General features: G+C 48.2%; 1 protein-coding gene and 1 pseudogene across 1 annotated transcript in view; one reads left to right on the forward strand and one right to left on the reverse strand.

Moving 5' to 3' along the window:
* BDKRB2 (bradykinin receptor B2) overlaps positions 1-4,140 on the reverse strand; it is a 6,623-nt gene extending 2,483 nt beyond the window's left edge. Inside the window, exon 1 of the mRNA XM_006879089.1 lies at positions 4,067-4,140. Coding sequence (XP_006879151.1) covers positions 4,067-4,140 — 74 coding nt within the window. The remainder of the gene's footprint in view (positions 1-4,066) is intronic.
* A 4,684-nt stretch (positions 4,141-8,824) lies between these two features.
* Positions 8,825-15,065, forward strand: part of LOC102867871 — an 84,963-nt pseudogene continuing 78,722 nt past the window's right edge.

Below are 15,065 nucleotides of genomic sequence, written 5' to 3' on the forward strand. Positions count from 1 at the left end.
TATCATATCATATTTAAATAAAGTTGAGCGGTTCCAAGCCATCAAGTGGTTCCAGGGCAGAAAGCCCTGCTGCCTTCCTCCCACAAAGCCAAGGAAATCTTATGCTTCGGTTCTACCCTACAGCACCTGGGGTCTCTGAGAGTCAGAACCCACTCCACAGCAGTAGGTATGGGCTAGTTCATTTATTTTTTTTAAATCTCTACATCTAAAAGCTTCTAGAACATGAAGTGAGGAGGAGAAAACTCTGGACATTTTCTGGAACCCCTGCTTGGAGTGGAATATCCCAGCATGCCTCGCTCCCTGGGTCTTAGAGGTTCCTCTGCTCCTTGAACCTAAAGTGAGACCTCAAGTTCTTTGCCTCGTGGCTCCACTAGGCTGTTTTCTTTAGCCATCAACAGCACTCACAGGCACAGTCCTGGACCCTGACCTCGCTGTAGCTGCTAGGATGGGAGGACACGCTGGGCATTCCTCGTTTATCACATGGGTTCTTCCCACAGGAGCTGGTTGTCTGTTAGTGTGGCAAAGCCTAGCCATGGTGAGTAATTCATTAAAGTAATTCTTGCCAGACAGGGAGAGTCCATTCCAGCTCAGGGTCACGGTGCATCTACCACACCCTTTCTCCTTGGAAACCATGCTTTTGCTGGCAAAGCACAGCATCAGGCTTCCAAACCCTCTGGCAGGGAGACATTGATGACGATCAGAGGGGGTGTAGTGGACAGGCAGAGAAGCGGCTCTGGAAGCAGGCAGTCCTGCTGGACTCAAACCCCAGGCCCTTCATTTATTAACTGTGAATTCAGGGAAGATCTTAGCCTCTCTGAACCACAAGGACCTACCTGAAATGAGAATGAAATAACTTCCCAGGGGTGTGGTGGGACTCAGGACAAAGTGCAAGAAGCCTCAAGAGGGGCACCTCATTCCACAGACAAGACAAAGACGCTTGTCTCATCTTTTGCTTACCTATTAAAACAAGGAAACCCTATGAACCTGGAGAGAGGATTAAAGGCACCCAAGCATCGAGGTCGAGGACTGTCCTTCATAGGGTCGCTATGAGTTGCCTGCGACTCGACGGCACTTAACAACAACAACATTAAAACAAGGAAAGTTTTAAAACATCTTCCCCTATTAAAACAACTTCATACCACAACAAGATAAAGGTAAACAATCCAATTGAAAAATGGGCACAGGATATGAACAGACATTCACCAAAGAAGACATTCAGATGGCCAACAAACAAATGAAGAAATGTTCAAAATTCCTAGCTCTAAGAGAGATGCAAATAAAAACAACAATGAGATATCATCTCACCCCAGTCAGAATAGCAAAATTTAACAGAAAAGCAAACAACAAATGTTGGTGAGGTTGTGGAGAAACTGGAACCCTTATTCACTGTTGGAAGAAGTGTAAAATGGTGCAACCACCATGGAAGGCAGTATGGCCCTTTCTCAAAAAGTTGCAAATAGAGATACCATTTGACCCAGCAATTCCATTGCTGGGAATATTCCCCAAAGAAACCATAACCACCACCCAAGCAGATATATGCACACCCATGTTTATTGCAGCTTTGTTCACAATAGCAAAGAATTGGAAACAACCTAAGTGCCCATCAACATGGGTAGAGAAGCTGTGGTATATTCCCACAATGGAATTCTACACTGCATTGAAAAACAAGGAACTCATGCAATATTATGTAAAATGGGTGACCCTGGAGGACATTATGCTGAGAGAAGTATCTCAGTCACAAAAGAACTTATACTGCATAGTGCCACTGTTTTAAATTGGGACTGACATTGGAGTTGGGGGGAGACTGATAAAGATGGGATAAATAACGTATACTTCATTGAAACAGATGAGGTTGAGAACTGTTTAAAAGGGATATATGATTAGGTATTATTTTCATGACAGGAGTCCAGAACGAAGGCTGCATAGTGGAGTGGACTTGGGGTGAAGGATTGTATAACAATGAAATAATTTTTCTTTTACTTTTCAAATAAAAGAATGAACTGGGGGAGAGGGTTGGGCAGGGAGAAAAGTGCAACAATGAATGAATGGAAATCCAAAGTCTCTGTAAATTTTCATTAAAATTAATAGTAATAAAAAAAAAGAAAGAGAAAAAAAAAACCCAACTTCAGCATCACCTTGGCAAGGTCCTGCTCCTGTATCTGGACTCGGTGACCTCAGCACTAGTCCAGTGGCTCCACTTTCTCTTCTGGGCATGAGCAGCAGGTGTTCCACTTTTTAGAAGAGTTACTCTTACGGATAAGTTCTCTCTTCCCCCAGCAAAGAGGAACGGGGCGTAGTGTAAAGAAGAGACGTTGGACAGATCCGCATTCCAGTTCTATCTGTGTGGTCTTGGATTAACTGCTTGACTTCTTTTCCATTTGTGTTTCTTCAAAGTACCCAAAGACTTCTTCCTAGCTGACCTTGAAGGTCTGTTATGAGGTTAAGATCACAGAATGGATGTGAGGACACATTGTTAGGAGCCCAGGGCACGATGTGAGAGTGAATGCCCAGTGGGGTAAGTGAGGGAGCCTTCGTGGGAGGTCAGCTAGTGAGTGACAAAGTAAATGACAGATTCTGCCGATGGCCTCTGTGGCTTCCCAGGAAAAACCTGTGCTTCCTGCAGCCCCTGCCCAGCATCCTTCAGCCTCATGGTATCAATCTCTTAAATGTTTCTTGAGCATCTGCTCTGTGCTGAGTCCCGTGCTGGGTGTAGGGACAGAGAGGACCATGGTGCTCCGCCCTGTGGGAAGTCTCTACTGCAAATGTGGCCCCACATTGTGAAGGGGGAGGGTTAAAGGACGCTGGTGAGGAGGAGGCCCTGGAGCCAGCCTTGAAGGAGGCAGGAGACAGGAAGGAGGACAGGAAGGTCAGGCAGAGGGAGCAGCTTGAGCGGATGATTAGAGGTAGGTGTCTTTCAGGAGGAGAGGTGAGATGTTGGGTGGTGGAGTCTAGAGGTGGCAAGAGACGGGACGAGCAAGGGAACGATGCTGGCCTTCACTGAGCGCTATGGAAGGGAGCACTTTGTCCTTCTGATGGACAAGGAGTGAGCATCACTTAGAGACCCTGATAAGCCTAATGTATTGGGCTGCTAACTGAAAGGTCCTTGGTTTGAATCCTCCAGCGCTCTGAGTGAGAAGGATGAGCAATCTCCTACAAAGATTTACAGCTTCCAAGCAACAGAGGGTTGCTGTAGGCTGGAAGGGATTCCCTGCATTGGATTTTCGGGTCTTTGGTAGCCATCCTCATTGGTGTGACGTCCCTGGGTGGCACGAATGGTTAACAAGCTCTGCTGATAATTGAAAGGTGTTAGGTTTGAGTCCACCTGAGGCATCTCAGAAGAAAGGCCTTATCATCTACTGGTGAAAGCCACTGAAAACCCTGTGGAGCGGCGGGCAACCCACATGGAGTCCCCGTGAGTTGGCATTGACTCCAGGACAGCTGTTTCCCAAGGTTGCACCGTCAGAATTCAGACACAGAACAGAGAGTTGTAAAGCTCCATGGACCAACCGGGATGACTGTCTATCAATTCCGCAGGAGGCTGTGTGTGTCACAGGCCGAGAGACGGGGCCTCTCTTGCCTACAGCTTGTCAACACTGGTGCCTCTCAGGCTGCCCTCCACTTCAAACCATCCTCTTCAGTTCTCCCCTCAGTGTAGGTCCACAGTGTGTTGGGGACAGTCTATATCTCAAGGTGACCTCACCTTCCTGTGTGATCTACTGAGCATAGACTTAGAGGACCACCTTCATTTCCAAGTTCATCCAGTGTAGCCACCTATGGTGATCAGAAAAATGCCTCTTCCCCCCTGCCCCGCCACCTGAGTCTCATACAACAATCCGCTCCCTCTCTCCCAACAGGGGGTTTGAACGCCAGGCTCTTGAGACTTTGAGAGTTTTGTCTTTGGTTTAAGGCTACCCGTTCCTTCTATGTTGCCCAGGAGATGAAGGGCCACGTCCTTCAAACCCAAGCCGCCGCCTCCTGGCCATCCTCCCGGTTGTCTGTGCCCCGTCAACAGTAAGCTGAGAAGTCCCCCCCATAAATAATAAACGGAATGGTCGCTTTGACTCACCTAAAGGGTGCCGTGGTGGGTTCTGAGTCTTCATGAGCGAGCAGGAACATGGGTCTCTTCCAGCCAGAGAACATCTGGAGTCAGTGGGCTGAGAGTGTGGCCCCCTGGACTGATGAGAGGAGAAAAGGTGGTTAGGGCGGGGCATTGACGTGGACCCTCCGCTCTGCGCTCTGCGGCTCTGCGCTCTGCAAGGGGCGTGGGGGAGTGATCTGCCCTGAGCTGTTCCCTTGTTAGACGACACTGAGTTGATTCTGACGTAGGCCACCACCTCCTTGTGTACCACGCTTTAGGGCTTATAAGGTTGGAACCTCTCAGAAGCCAGTCACAGGCTTTCACAAATGCCTTAAGTGATTCCAAATGAGGACTTTTTTTCCCTTTTTTAAAGAAATACCTTGTAGTTTGGGTAAAAGTTTACCGAGGAAATTCGTTTTCCATTCAACAATACACCTTTTTGTCTTGTGATATTGCTGCAATCTTGTCAATGGAACAGTACCTTCCCTTTTCCTCTCAGGGGGCCCTGTGAGCACTGGTCCTTTCTTTCAGACCCCTCCAGCATTCTGAGCGTTGTTTTTGGGCAAGTCCTGCCCATTTGGCCTCATATGGTTGGCTGTACTGAGAAGCATGCCTCTCTCTGGTTCACATTGCAGGCCTGGCTCAGAGTTGGTCCCAGGGGTGGGTTCAGTTCCAGATTAAGAGTCACAGTCTCCAAGATCCCACTCGGGCCCAGCAGGCCTGTAAGTCTGATCTTTGCCATATTTTTTTTTATTTTTTCCCCTACCTTTTTAATTCCTTCCTATTAAAGATATTTTTTAAATAAAATTTTTATTTTATACTGGTTTACTTACAAAGTTCATATACATTGTTTTTCACATCAGATCTTTCCCATTTCCTTTACCCACACCTCCTCCACCCATCAAACTGTGTGACCCTATGATTAACCACCTGCCAATCCTTACCCCACTGCTGTCCCCCTTGGAGCCTCATCCACCGTTTATTAGGCCAGCTGGCCTGTAAGTCTGATCTTTGCTATGTTTTTTTTTTAAAATTTTGTTCTACATTTTTAACTCCTTTCTATTGAAGCCTTTATATTGTGCTCTAGGCCAGAGTGCTTGGTGTGGGCTGCAGGGCACCATCTCGATCTCTGGTCTCCAGCTCGTGGAAACTCTGCAAATCCCAACCTTTTGGTTAATAGCTGGCCGCTTAATCTTTTGTGCTACCCACGGGCTCACCCACTCCTTTACCAAATGCTATTAAGCCCTGACTATACTGCTTTGCTTGGAAGCAGGAGCGGCATCACTTCCTAAACAACATGCCTCCGGAAACTCTATGAACCTTGATAAATGTCAATAGTTGTAGAGGGGCTTCAGGCCTTTTGTTCATAGGGTCGCTATGAGTCCTGTTCAACTTGAAGACAATCAACAACATATCTCTTTGCAATCCCAAAGGCGCATAGATTGAATCCACCAGGTGCTGCATGGGAGGATGGGTTTTCACCTCTGAAAACCCCCTGGAGGGTCAGCTTTGGCTCGGTTCCAACTTGATGGGCAAAACAACAATAGCAACCACAAGGTACTGTTTAAGGGGGCTCTCGTGGTTTAGTGGTAAGGAGCTGCACTGCCTACCCAAGGGGATGCAGTTCAAGTCCACCAGCTTCTCCACAGGAGAAAGATGGACAATTGCCTACCATGTACTTTGCTGCTTCTGAGAACTTGCAGGAGGGTCAGCTATGAGTTGGCTCTGAATTGATGGCTTATAACAACCACAATAATACACACTGTTTAATGACTGCGGCGTGCCTGACCCAAGCTATGTATTTTAAATTGCTTTGTTGGTTAAGGAAGGACTACAGAAGGACAGGATGCCTCTGAATTGTGTCAGTGAAGAGTGTTGAATATTCGTGGATTATGAAAAGAAACCAATCTGTCTTTGAGAAGTGCATCGAGGGTGCTCGTTTGAGGTGAGGATGGTGGAAGATCACCTCACAGACTTCGGATGTGCTGTCAGATGGGACTAGTCCTCGGAAACAACATGATGTCAGGAAAAGTAGAGGTTCTGCAAAAGAAAGACCCTTCAAAGCTGTAGTGGCACAGTGACCAGCACGGTGGGCTTGAGCACGATGGAGATCGTCAGGCCAGTGTAGAGTAGGACTAGTCTGTTATTCATAGGGTCACTATAACTCAGCAGCACCTCCCAACAACATGCTCTGGGTGTTAGGGCCTTAAAGGTGAGAGTAGCGTGTATCGCCCAGCAGTGCACAAATAGTCACCAAATAACTATAAACTGACCCAAGTGGTGGGAAGGAAGAAGAAAGGTAGTGTGACAGCGTACACATGAAGTCCTGAGCAGTGTGAGGGGTGTGTGTGTGTGTGTGTGTGTGTGTGTGTGTGTGTGTGCGCGCGCGCGCGCGCGCGCGCATGTGTGTTTATGACAAGAATTGAGTGGGAGTAATCGGGATGAAAGGATGGGGAGAGAAGGGTTCTGGGTAGCAGGAACAGCAGGTGCAGAGGCCCTGAGGCAGGAAGGAGCTGGATACCGATGTGTCCTAGGCTGCTGGGGACATGGTGGGAGCAGGGAGAACAGTTAGGAGGCAGTGTGTGAGACTGGACATGGAGGGGTGGGAACAACAGTGAGGAGGGTCACCCTTAATCAGAGTCACCCTTCGGGGCTGCCGTCTACTGAGAAGGGAAGAGAAGGCAAGAGGGAAGTAGTCTAAGCTCTAACTTGATACCTTTGGGGTGCTTTGAGGATTTCTGAGTTGCGGGGGGCAGCCAGCGGGTCCAGAGTGAGCCGGGAGCTCATGGGCTGGAGAACAGATTTGGTTCTGTGTAATTAGGTCTTGAGGGGCTTGAAGGGATCTGGTATAGATCAGTATAAGAAGTCCCTGACTTATTATTCACCATTGTAAGAACATGGAAACAGCCCAAAGTCCAACCACAAACAAATGGATTGAGAAACTGTGGTACATTCACACAATGAAATACTATGCAGCACACAGGGGGAATAATTTTGTAAATTATTACCTAACTTGGGAGGGACTGGAGAGCATTATGCTGAGTGAACTAACTCAGTCACATAAGGATAAATATTGTATAAAACCATTACTGTAGAATGAGTATAAGGATCCAGGAGGGGTGGGAGAGGCTGGAAGCAGAGGGATGTGGATGTGCAGGGGGAAGGGGGGATTAATCACTGGATTGTACAATTTGATGGGGGGGGGTGAGGGAAATGGAAAGAATTTGTTCAAATTTGTATTTGAACTTTGTAAATAAGCTAGTAGAAAAAAATTTTTAAAAATCTCTGACTTAAGACATATTCAAGTCACAACAAACTGTGCCAATAATTGCCTCCTCCTACCTGGTGCCTTTTTGGTGCATTTTATCATTACTGATAAACACCACATACAATGATGCAGTGCATAGCTGATGTTATCATTCTCAGATGTTCACTTGCGGATGGTTTATGTTATCATGTACTGTTTAAAATACTGCCGCAGGCTCTGGCTTGGTCTACACTGGAGAGGAACAGGATTTTTTGAGGCTGACTAAAGCTACGATCCTGCTGGCTCACTTCCGCTTGCGTAGTCACTGCTAACATAATACTTGGTGACCAGCCTTGGAGGTTGGGGGCCCTGGCCACATGCCCCCTTTGTTCACCAGAGATATAAAGGCCCCTGCCTCTCTCTGTGGGGGACTGGTGACTTGACTCTGGCCCTGTCACCACCCAGGGTGTTGTCTCAGTAAGTAACCCTTTAATAAAATACCAATAATAAAACTCATAGGTGACCCTAACTGAGTTGCCAGCCTCCTCCCTGGGTCTCTTGACACCTGATGGCAAATGCAAGCTACTGGTCTGGCATTTCGCCATAAAGCAACAGTGAGGTCAGCACTGACATCGGTGTGGGAAGTAGTAATAGATAGAAAGCTGGCCAATGTTCAAGAGTGAAGAAATATGCCAATTAACTGGCCGGAGACTGGCAGCCATTACAGCTCTGACTTCATTCTTATCACATCTGCTCCCACAAACAAAGATCCTATTTGTAAAGATACTGGTAATATCAGGCAATGAGACATAAACTGTAAAAAGTGAGGGTGGGACCCAGGCAGATATATGCACACCCATGTTTATCGCAACTTTGTTCGCAATAACAAGGAGTTGGAAACAACCTAAGTCCCATCAATAAAAGGAATGGATAGAGAAGCTGTGGTATATTCACACAATGGAATACTATGCTGCATTGAAAAACAAGGAACTCATTGCAATATTATTCAAAATGGGTGACCCTGGAGGACATTATGCTGAGTGAAGTATCTCCATCACAAAAGGACAAATATTGCATAGTGCCACTGTTGTAAAACAGGACTGACATCAGGGTTGAGGGGAGATTGAGAAAGATGGGATAAATTATGCATACTGCATTGAAACAGATGAGGGAGAGAACTGTTTAAAAGGGATATATGATTAGATATTATAGTCCTGAAAGGAGTCCAGAACGAAGGCTACATAGTGGAGTGGATCTGGGGGGAGGGATTGTATAACAATGAAAGAATTTTACTTTTCAAAGAGAAGAGCGAATTGGGGGGAGGGGTGGGCAGGGAGAAAAGTGCAACAATGAATGAATGGAAATCCAAAGTCTCTGTAAACTTTCATTAAAACTAAAATTAAATAATAATGATAATAATGAAAGAACAAAAAAAAAAAGCGAGGGTGGGGAGAGATTTTTTATTTACATCAGAACGGACTTAAGATCAAGCCGGTGGAATGGAACCCCACCGCGAACTGGGGACCACTTGTATTTCCAACTGCTCACCACGCTTTCACAGAGTCCTGGGCCACACCTGGGCCTCAGGTGAAAGATGCAAACCCCCTGCCAGGTGTGGCTTGTGGCAAGCTTATCTCTTTCCTTCCTTGTGCTCAACTTCACTTCCACCCATGGAGGTGGGTATGAGCTGCTGCTTGCCAGGCAGAGGAGGAAGAGGTGTAGAGCGGAAGGTGACCTGTTCAAACCCCCTAACGAAGCCTGGAGGCGGCACTTACCCCAACTCTGCTTCCCAGCCCTCTGCTCGCTGCAGCCCGGGGAGCTCCGTGCGGCTGGGGTCACACCGTGCGCCTGCCTGTGCGCGCCTGTGCACGCGTGTACACACAGCGCCACCGACGCGCCTTGCCCCAGCCAAAGCCCCCCAGCCGGAGAAGCTGCGGCCCCGAGTCTGGGGTTTTCGGAAGCCCCCGAGTGCCATTACGGGAGATGGAGGTAAGTCAGCACACAGTTTGGAAAGCCTGAATGTATCATGAAAAAGACAAGACCAAGTGTGTGAGTCAGAAAAGTCAAAGCTGCTCAGCGTCAGGTTAGCAAGAGTGCCTGAGCCGGGCTGAGCGCAGGACCCGGAGCTGCCAGGGCCACGTGAGCAGCAGAGAAGGGGTTTCGGGAAAGGAAGGCTGACCCGGCTGGGCCTCGCCAGCGCCTGCAAAGGAAGCTCAGCTGCCTGTAGGAGGTGGGCGTTTGCACCATTCACTAGAAGCAGTTTGTTGTGCAGTGGTGGTCGGGAGAGGCCATCGAGTCAGCCCCCAGCTTACTAGGACCCCCTGTGTGACAGAGAACCGCTCCTTGATGTCTTCTTGGCTGCAACTTGGAAGCAGATCACCTGGCATTTCTTCCGCGGAGCTGCTGGTGGGGTCCCCATCACCGAACTCTAGGCTAGGAGCTTGCACCACTGGGGCTGGTTCAAAGCAATTGTTAACTATTCCGCGCTGAAGGAGCCCTGGTGGTGCAGTGGCCAAGCGCCCAGCTGCTAACTGAAAGGTTGACAGTTCGAACCTACCGGCTGCTCTTTGGGAGACCAATGTGACGTCTGCTTTCATAAAGATCGCAGCCTTGGAGCTGTGGTGGCCTAGTGGCAAGAAGCTGCACTGCAATCCCAGAGGTGCGTGGTTCGAATCCACCAGATGCTCTGCTGCAGAAGGAGGGACAATCTCCTCCTGTACCAGTCAGATCTGATTTGACGGTACACGCACAGAAAATAATAAAATAAAATAAAAAATAAATAAGATCGCAGCCTTGGAAAGAAATCTGTGGAGCAGTTCTACACCATCCTGTGGTCTCTGAATCGATTCCTCCTGGGCTTGGCAGGTGCAGGGAAGGCTGACCTCAGAGTCCAGCTTCCTCCCTAACCTCCTTAGGAAGCTGGGAGGCCCTGGATGGAGCTGAATCAGCACAGCGGCTCTTAATTGCTTGCTAATGGATGAAAACCTTGCTCTCCTTTTCAAAACCTGGAGGAGGAGGAGGACGAGGAGGAGGAGGAGGAGGGCGAGGGCTTCTCCAGCTTGCTTTGTCAGACTGCTTTGTTCTCCAGATGTCCAGGGACCAGAGGTGTGAGGACAGGGGAGAGTTTCAGAGCCTCAAGTGGACTTGCTTATAGCCCAGCTTTAGAGCATCAGCTGGGGGTAGGGGGGTTGTGCTGAAGGCTGTGTGAACAGACTGCCTCTGAGTACTCTCCCACCCTTCCCACTGTTCTCTGACCAGGAACCAATCATAGGGACTTCAGGGCCACTCTGATGGCTCCTTGAGCAGTGGGCACCTGCAGGACTCGGGGGAGGGAGGAAGTGAAAAGCCATTGACTGTGTCCCAGCTCCCTTCTTGCAGAGAAGCCAGGGATGACTGTCCTGAGACCAAAGTTCCTAGCTTCTCCTGAGTGGCCTTCTCTCCTGACTCTAGATGCCCCGGTGATGTGATGTTTAAAGTATTTGGCTGCTAAATGAAAGATCTGTGACAGTCTGCTTCCACAGTACTGACTCACAGTCTTGGAAACCCAGTGGAACACTGCTGTCCGGTTGGTGTGGGTTGGGATCTATTCAAAGCAGTGGGCTTGATCTTTGGGCTTGGTTCCTGGCTCTGGTGATTACCTTCAGGTCTGTGGCCAGGATTTGAGGTGGGTGGGCTACTGCCCTTGCTGTGTTAGCTTTGGGTGCTGCATGTCATCTCGTGCTCTACTGTGGTTGGCTGTCCACAGTGGCCTTGTCAGAGGGATCCAGGGGTGCAGACTGGCCTGGATGATCCCTGTCAGGGAGGTGACAGCAAACTGATGGGCTGTACAAATGTTCGTGCAATGTTTCAGCAGCAATTTATTATTTTCTGTGCAAATGTCCCAGAGCTCTGATGGCCTAGTGTGCAGGGAGTTACACTCCTGACGGGCACATCCACCGGCTCTGAGGGACAAAGTGTTCCTCCCTTGTGACTTACAGCTTCTGGGACCCAGTGGAGAGGCAGCTGTGTGTTGGTGCCAACTTGACAGCCATGCAGTTTGCGGTCACTTATTAGAAGGAGCCCTGATGGTGTAGTGGTTAAGTGTTCTACTGCTAATCCAGAGGAGTGGTTGATGGTTCAAACCCACCAGCTTGCTCCGTGGTAGAGAGATGGGGCAGTTTGTGTCCGGGAAGATTTGCAGCCTTGGAAACACCATGGGCAGTTCTGCTCTGCGCTGCAGGACTGCAATGAGAATTCCACGCGATGGCTGTGGGTTGGGTTAGTAGATTACAACAAACACATATCTGTAAATGCAAAGATCGATCAATGTGCTCTCAAGGCTAAAGTTCTGCATTAATTGTCTTTGAGGTTCCTTTTTGAGGAAGCCCTCTGCTTTGTCCTCTAGGGTTGTAACGACTTGGAATGGACTTGATGATGGTGGATTATTTTTTTAAAACAGTCTCTCCATAATTCCTTCTCCTCAGGTTGCATGTGCCCTCTCTTTCTTGCTGAAAGCCTGGCTGATGGCTAATATATCCTGGGATTATAAAAGGCAGATGTAAGAAAACTATTTACAGAAGGGAGGGAGACGGTGGGGAGCGGTGGGCCCACTGGAGTAGTGGGGTGTCAGTGGTCAGCAAGTCCCTTCACCTCCCTAGGCAGTGTCTTCCTCATCTACTGACCGGGGCAACCAGTTGGCCCCCACACAGCTGCAGACCCCCATCTTCTTGGGGATGACTGTGCGGCTGGGTTTCCCCCTCATTTTTCAGGCAGTGCTATGGCGGGAATGTCTAGCGGGTGATTCACTTGCATGCTGTCCAAGAAGACTTACTCTAAACACACAGCCCTTGGGTTAATCCTGAAACCCTGGCGTGCCGGGTTGTCAGGAGGAGTCCGCGGTCAGCTCAAAGTCTGTGCAAAGGGGTGTTTGAGGCTGTGATCTTCACGGTGCACAGTGTCCCTTTGTCGTGGGCCAGGGAGGCACCTGGGCTCGTGCCCACCTCCTGTTTAACGTCTTGTGGCCACCTTTCACAGCCAGCAAGGGTTTCCCAGAATGAAGGATGTGCATCGTTAGTCACTTCTGATTCGCTCAAGGAGGTAATTGATTTCAATGTGTCCTCAATAGCTCCCAGCACTGGCTGCTTTTCTCTGAAGAAGTATCACTATTTATACCCCATCAGGAGGCCCGAGTGTTACAGACAAGAGAGGTCTCTGTTACTTTCATAAGACTGGCGGTTCAAATCCACCCAGATGCCTTCAAGGAAAGGCCTGGCACTCCCCTTCTGGATGGCCACAGCTGTCTGGGACTCTGGGGAATAGTTCTGCTCTGAACTCATGGGTTCAGGATGGCTAGCAACTAACTGACTTACTGTCTATATCTCATGGGAGTTATGCTTATGGTAGACTTTTTTTAAAAAGTTAGTAGAAATCTTTATTTTTTAAATACTAGTTTATTTACAAAATTCTAATAAATTGTTTTTGAGAACAGGTTCTTTCAATTTTCCTCAACCCCCACCTATCAAATTTTACAACTGCACGATTCATCTCCCCTGCACATCCTCATCCCTCTGCTTCCAGCCTCTCCCACCCACCTTGGATCCTTACACTCGTTCTACAGTTAAGGTTTTATACAATATTTATCCTTATGTGATTGAGCTAGTTCACTCAGCATAATTCTCTCCAGTCCCTCCCAACTTAGGTAATAATTTACAAAGTTATTGCTCCTTCGTGCTGCATAGTATTCCATTGTGTGAATGTACCATCATTTCTCAATCCATTCATTTGTGGTTGGACATTTGGGCTGTTTCCATGTTCTTGTGATGGTGAATAATGTTGCTGTGAGCATTGGGGTACAAATCTGTTTGTGCCTCAGTTCTCATTTTCTCAGGGTATATTTTAAGTAGTGGAATAGCTGAGTCATACTGGTAAAGAGTTCTCATTTTCCATTTGAGGTAATAATATGAAACTGCAGCTAAAGAGTGAGTTAATATTTAATATTTGTCCATGCTACTGAGACAAGGTAGAAACACAGGCTTCAAAAGTGCAGCCTCACAAACTTGCGTCCCACATCGGGGCTCTGGGTTTGAGTCCCAGTTGGTGGGCATGGGGTGATACCTCACGGCATCTCATTCTTCCCCACTGTATAATGGGGAGTGGTTTAAGCTCACCCCATCTTGTGGGACTGATGTGAGAGTTACATGAGCTGTATTAACTGTGATCACATGTGCTTGGGACATGAGAGGCTCCTGCTCCAGTTCTGTCAGTTACAGTCTTGGATGCACCTATGTCAGCCCCCAGGAGGCCAGAGGTAGGTGCAGCCCCTCCACCCGCCTGCCTTCCTGCTCACCGTCAGGTGTACTTTCAGATTCGGCCTCCCCAGCTGGATGGAGCTGAGGTGCTGCTGGGACCTCACAGCCCGTGACTCTAGGGGACTCTGAGATTGTAGCCCCTTTTCCTTCTGCATCCATTCTCTCAGGGGTGGGGTATGTGTGTGTGAGAGAGAGAGAGAGAGAGAGAGACACTCGGATGTGTGTACCTTACATGTGCATGAGGTGTGGTGTAAAGTGTGTGCAGGAAGGTGTATATACACGTGTGTGTATGACATGTTTTCGTGAAGCATGAGCATGTGAGGTAGGTGTGTGTGTTTATGCATGGTGTATCTCATAGTCACCTTAGAGAGGAGGGTCTGTGCCTAGTTCATCTTTCCATCCTCTGCTGTGTCTGCTACTGTTTTACAACCTAATGTCTTGACAAATATTTGCTCCTAGGAGACAAGCCCATTGCTTTTGAATCAATGCCAACTTCTAGCAGCGATCCTGCAGATCAGAGTAGAAACGCCCAGTAGGATCCCTGAGGCTGTATCGTTTACCTAAGAGGATGCCTTCGCATTCTCTGAAGAGTGGTCGGTGGGTTCGACAGCCTACCTTTTGCTTTAGCAACTAGGCACTTAGCTACTGTGCCACCAGGGCTCCTATTTACTCCATAATTAAATAAAGTCCCTAAGACCACCCAGCCAGTAAGAATCAAGGCCAGAACCTTCCCCAGACATCCTCTTAGAATAAATATGACCTCTGAAATCTGGTTTACATGATTACTGAATAGGGATACCATTTACAGTCTGAAAGAGAAATTGAGGTCACAGAAAATGCTGGGGTAAATGGGAGTGATCTCCCCAAATTCAGACTCACAGCAACACCGTAGTGTCCGAGTGGAGCCATGCTCTGTTGGGGTGTCAAGGACTGCTTTTTCACAAGTGGATCACCAGACTTTTCTTCCAAGGTGCCACTAGGTAAACTTGAACCCTTTACCCTTCCACACTTAGAAGCTAAGTGTGTTAGTCTGTTGTACCACCCTGATAAATAAAACCTATCAGCCTCAATGATAGAGAAATGTGGCCCTGAGCATGTGTCAGCAGAGTCCTCTCTTTACTTGAAGAGGCCACACCGTTCTGTGGGGGTTCACTGGGGTTTTGGAAAGTCAATCTTGTTAAAAGGTGAGTGAGAAATTCAGGTCCCAGGTCCTTTTGTGCAGGCCTTCTGGCACCGGACCGTGCAGTCTTGGGATGTTTGAAATGTTTACAGCAGAGACGGGGAAGGACTCAAAGAATCTCTATCTTTTCCTGCCCGGCTCTCTGACACCCGAGGCTCACTTTACTTTTTGTCTTTTCCCTATGTTGTTGTTGTTGTTTTGTGCCGTCGAGTCGTTTCCGACTCATAGCGACCCTATGCACAACAGCCCTAAACCCTGCTCTATCCTGCGCCA

Source organism: Elephantulus edwardii, unplaced genomic scaffold, assembly GCF_000299155.1.
Source record: "Elephantulus edwardii isolate Elephantulus edwardi_28Jun2011 unplaced genomic scaffold, EleEdw1.0 scaffold00002, whole genome shotgun sequence".
Classification (NCBI taxonomy): Eukaryota; Metazoa; Chordata; class Mammalia; order Macroscelidea; family Macroscelididae; genus Elephantulus; species Elephantulus edwardii.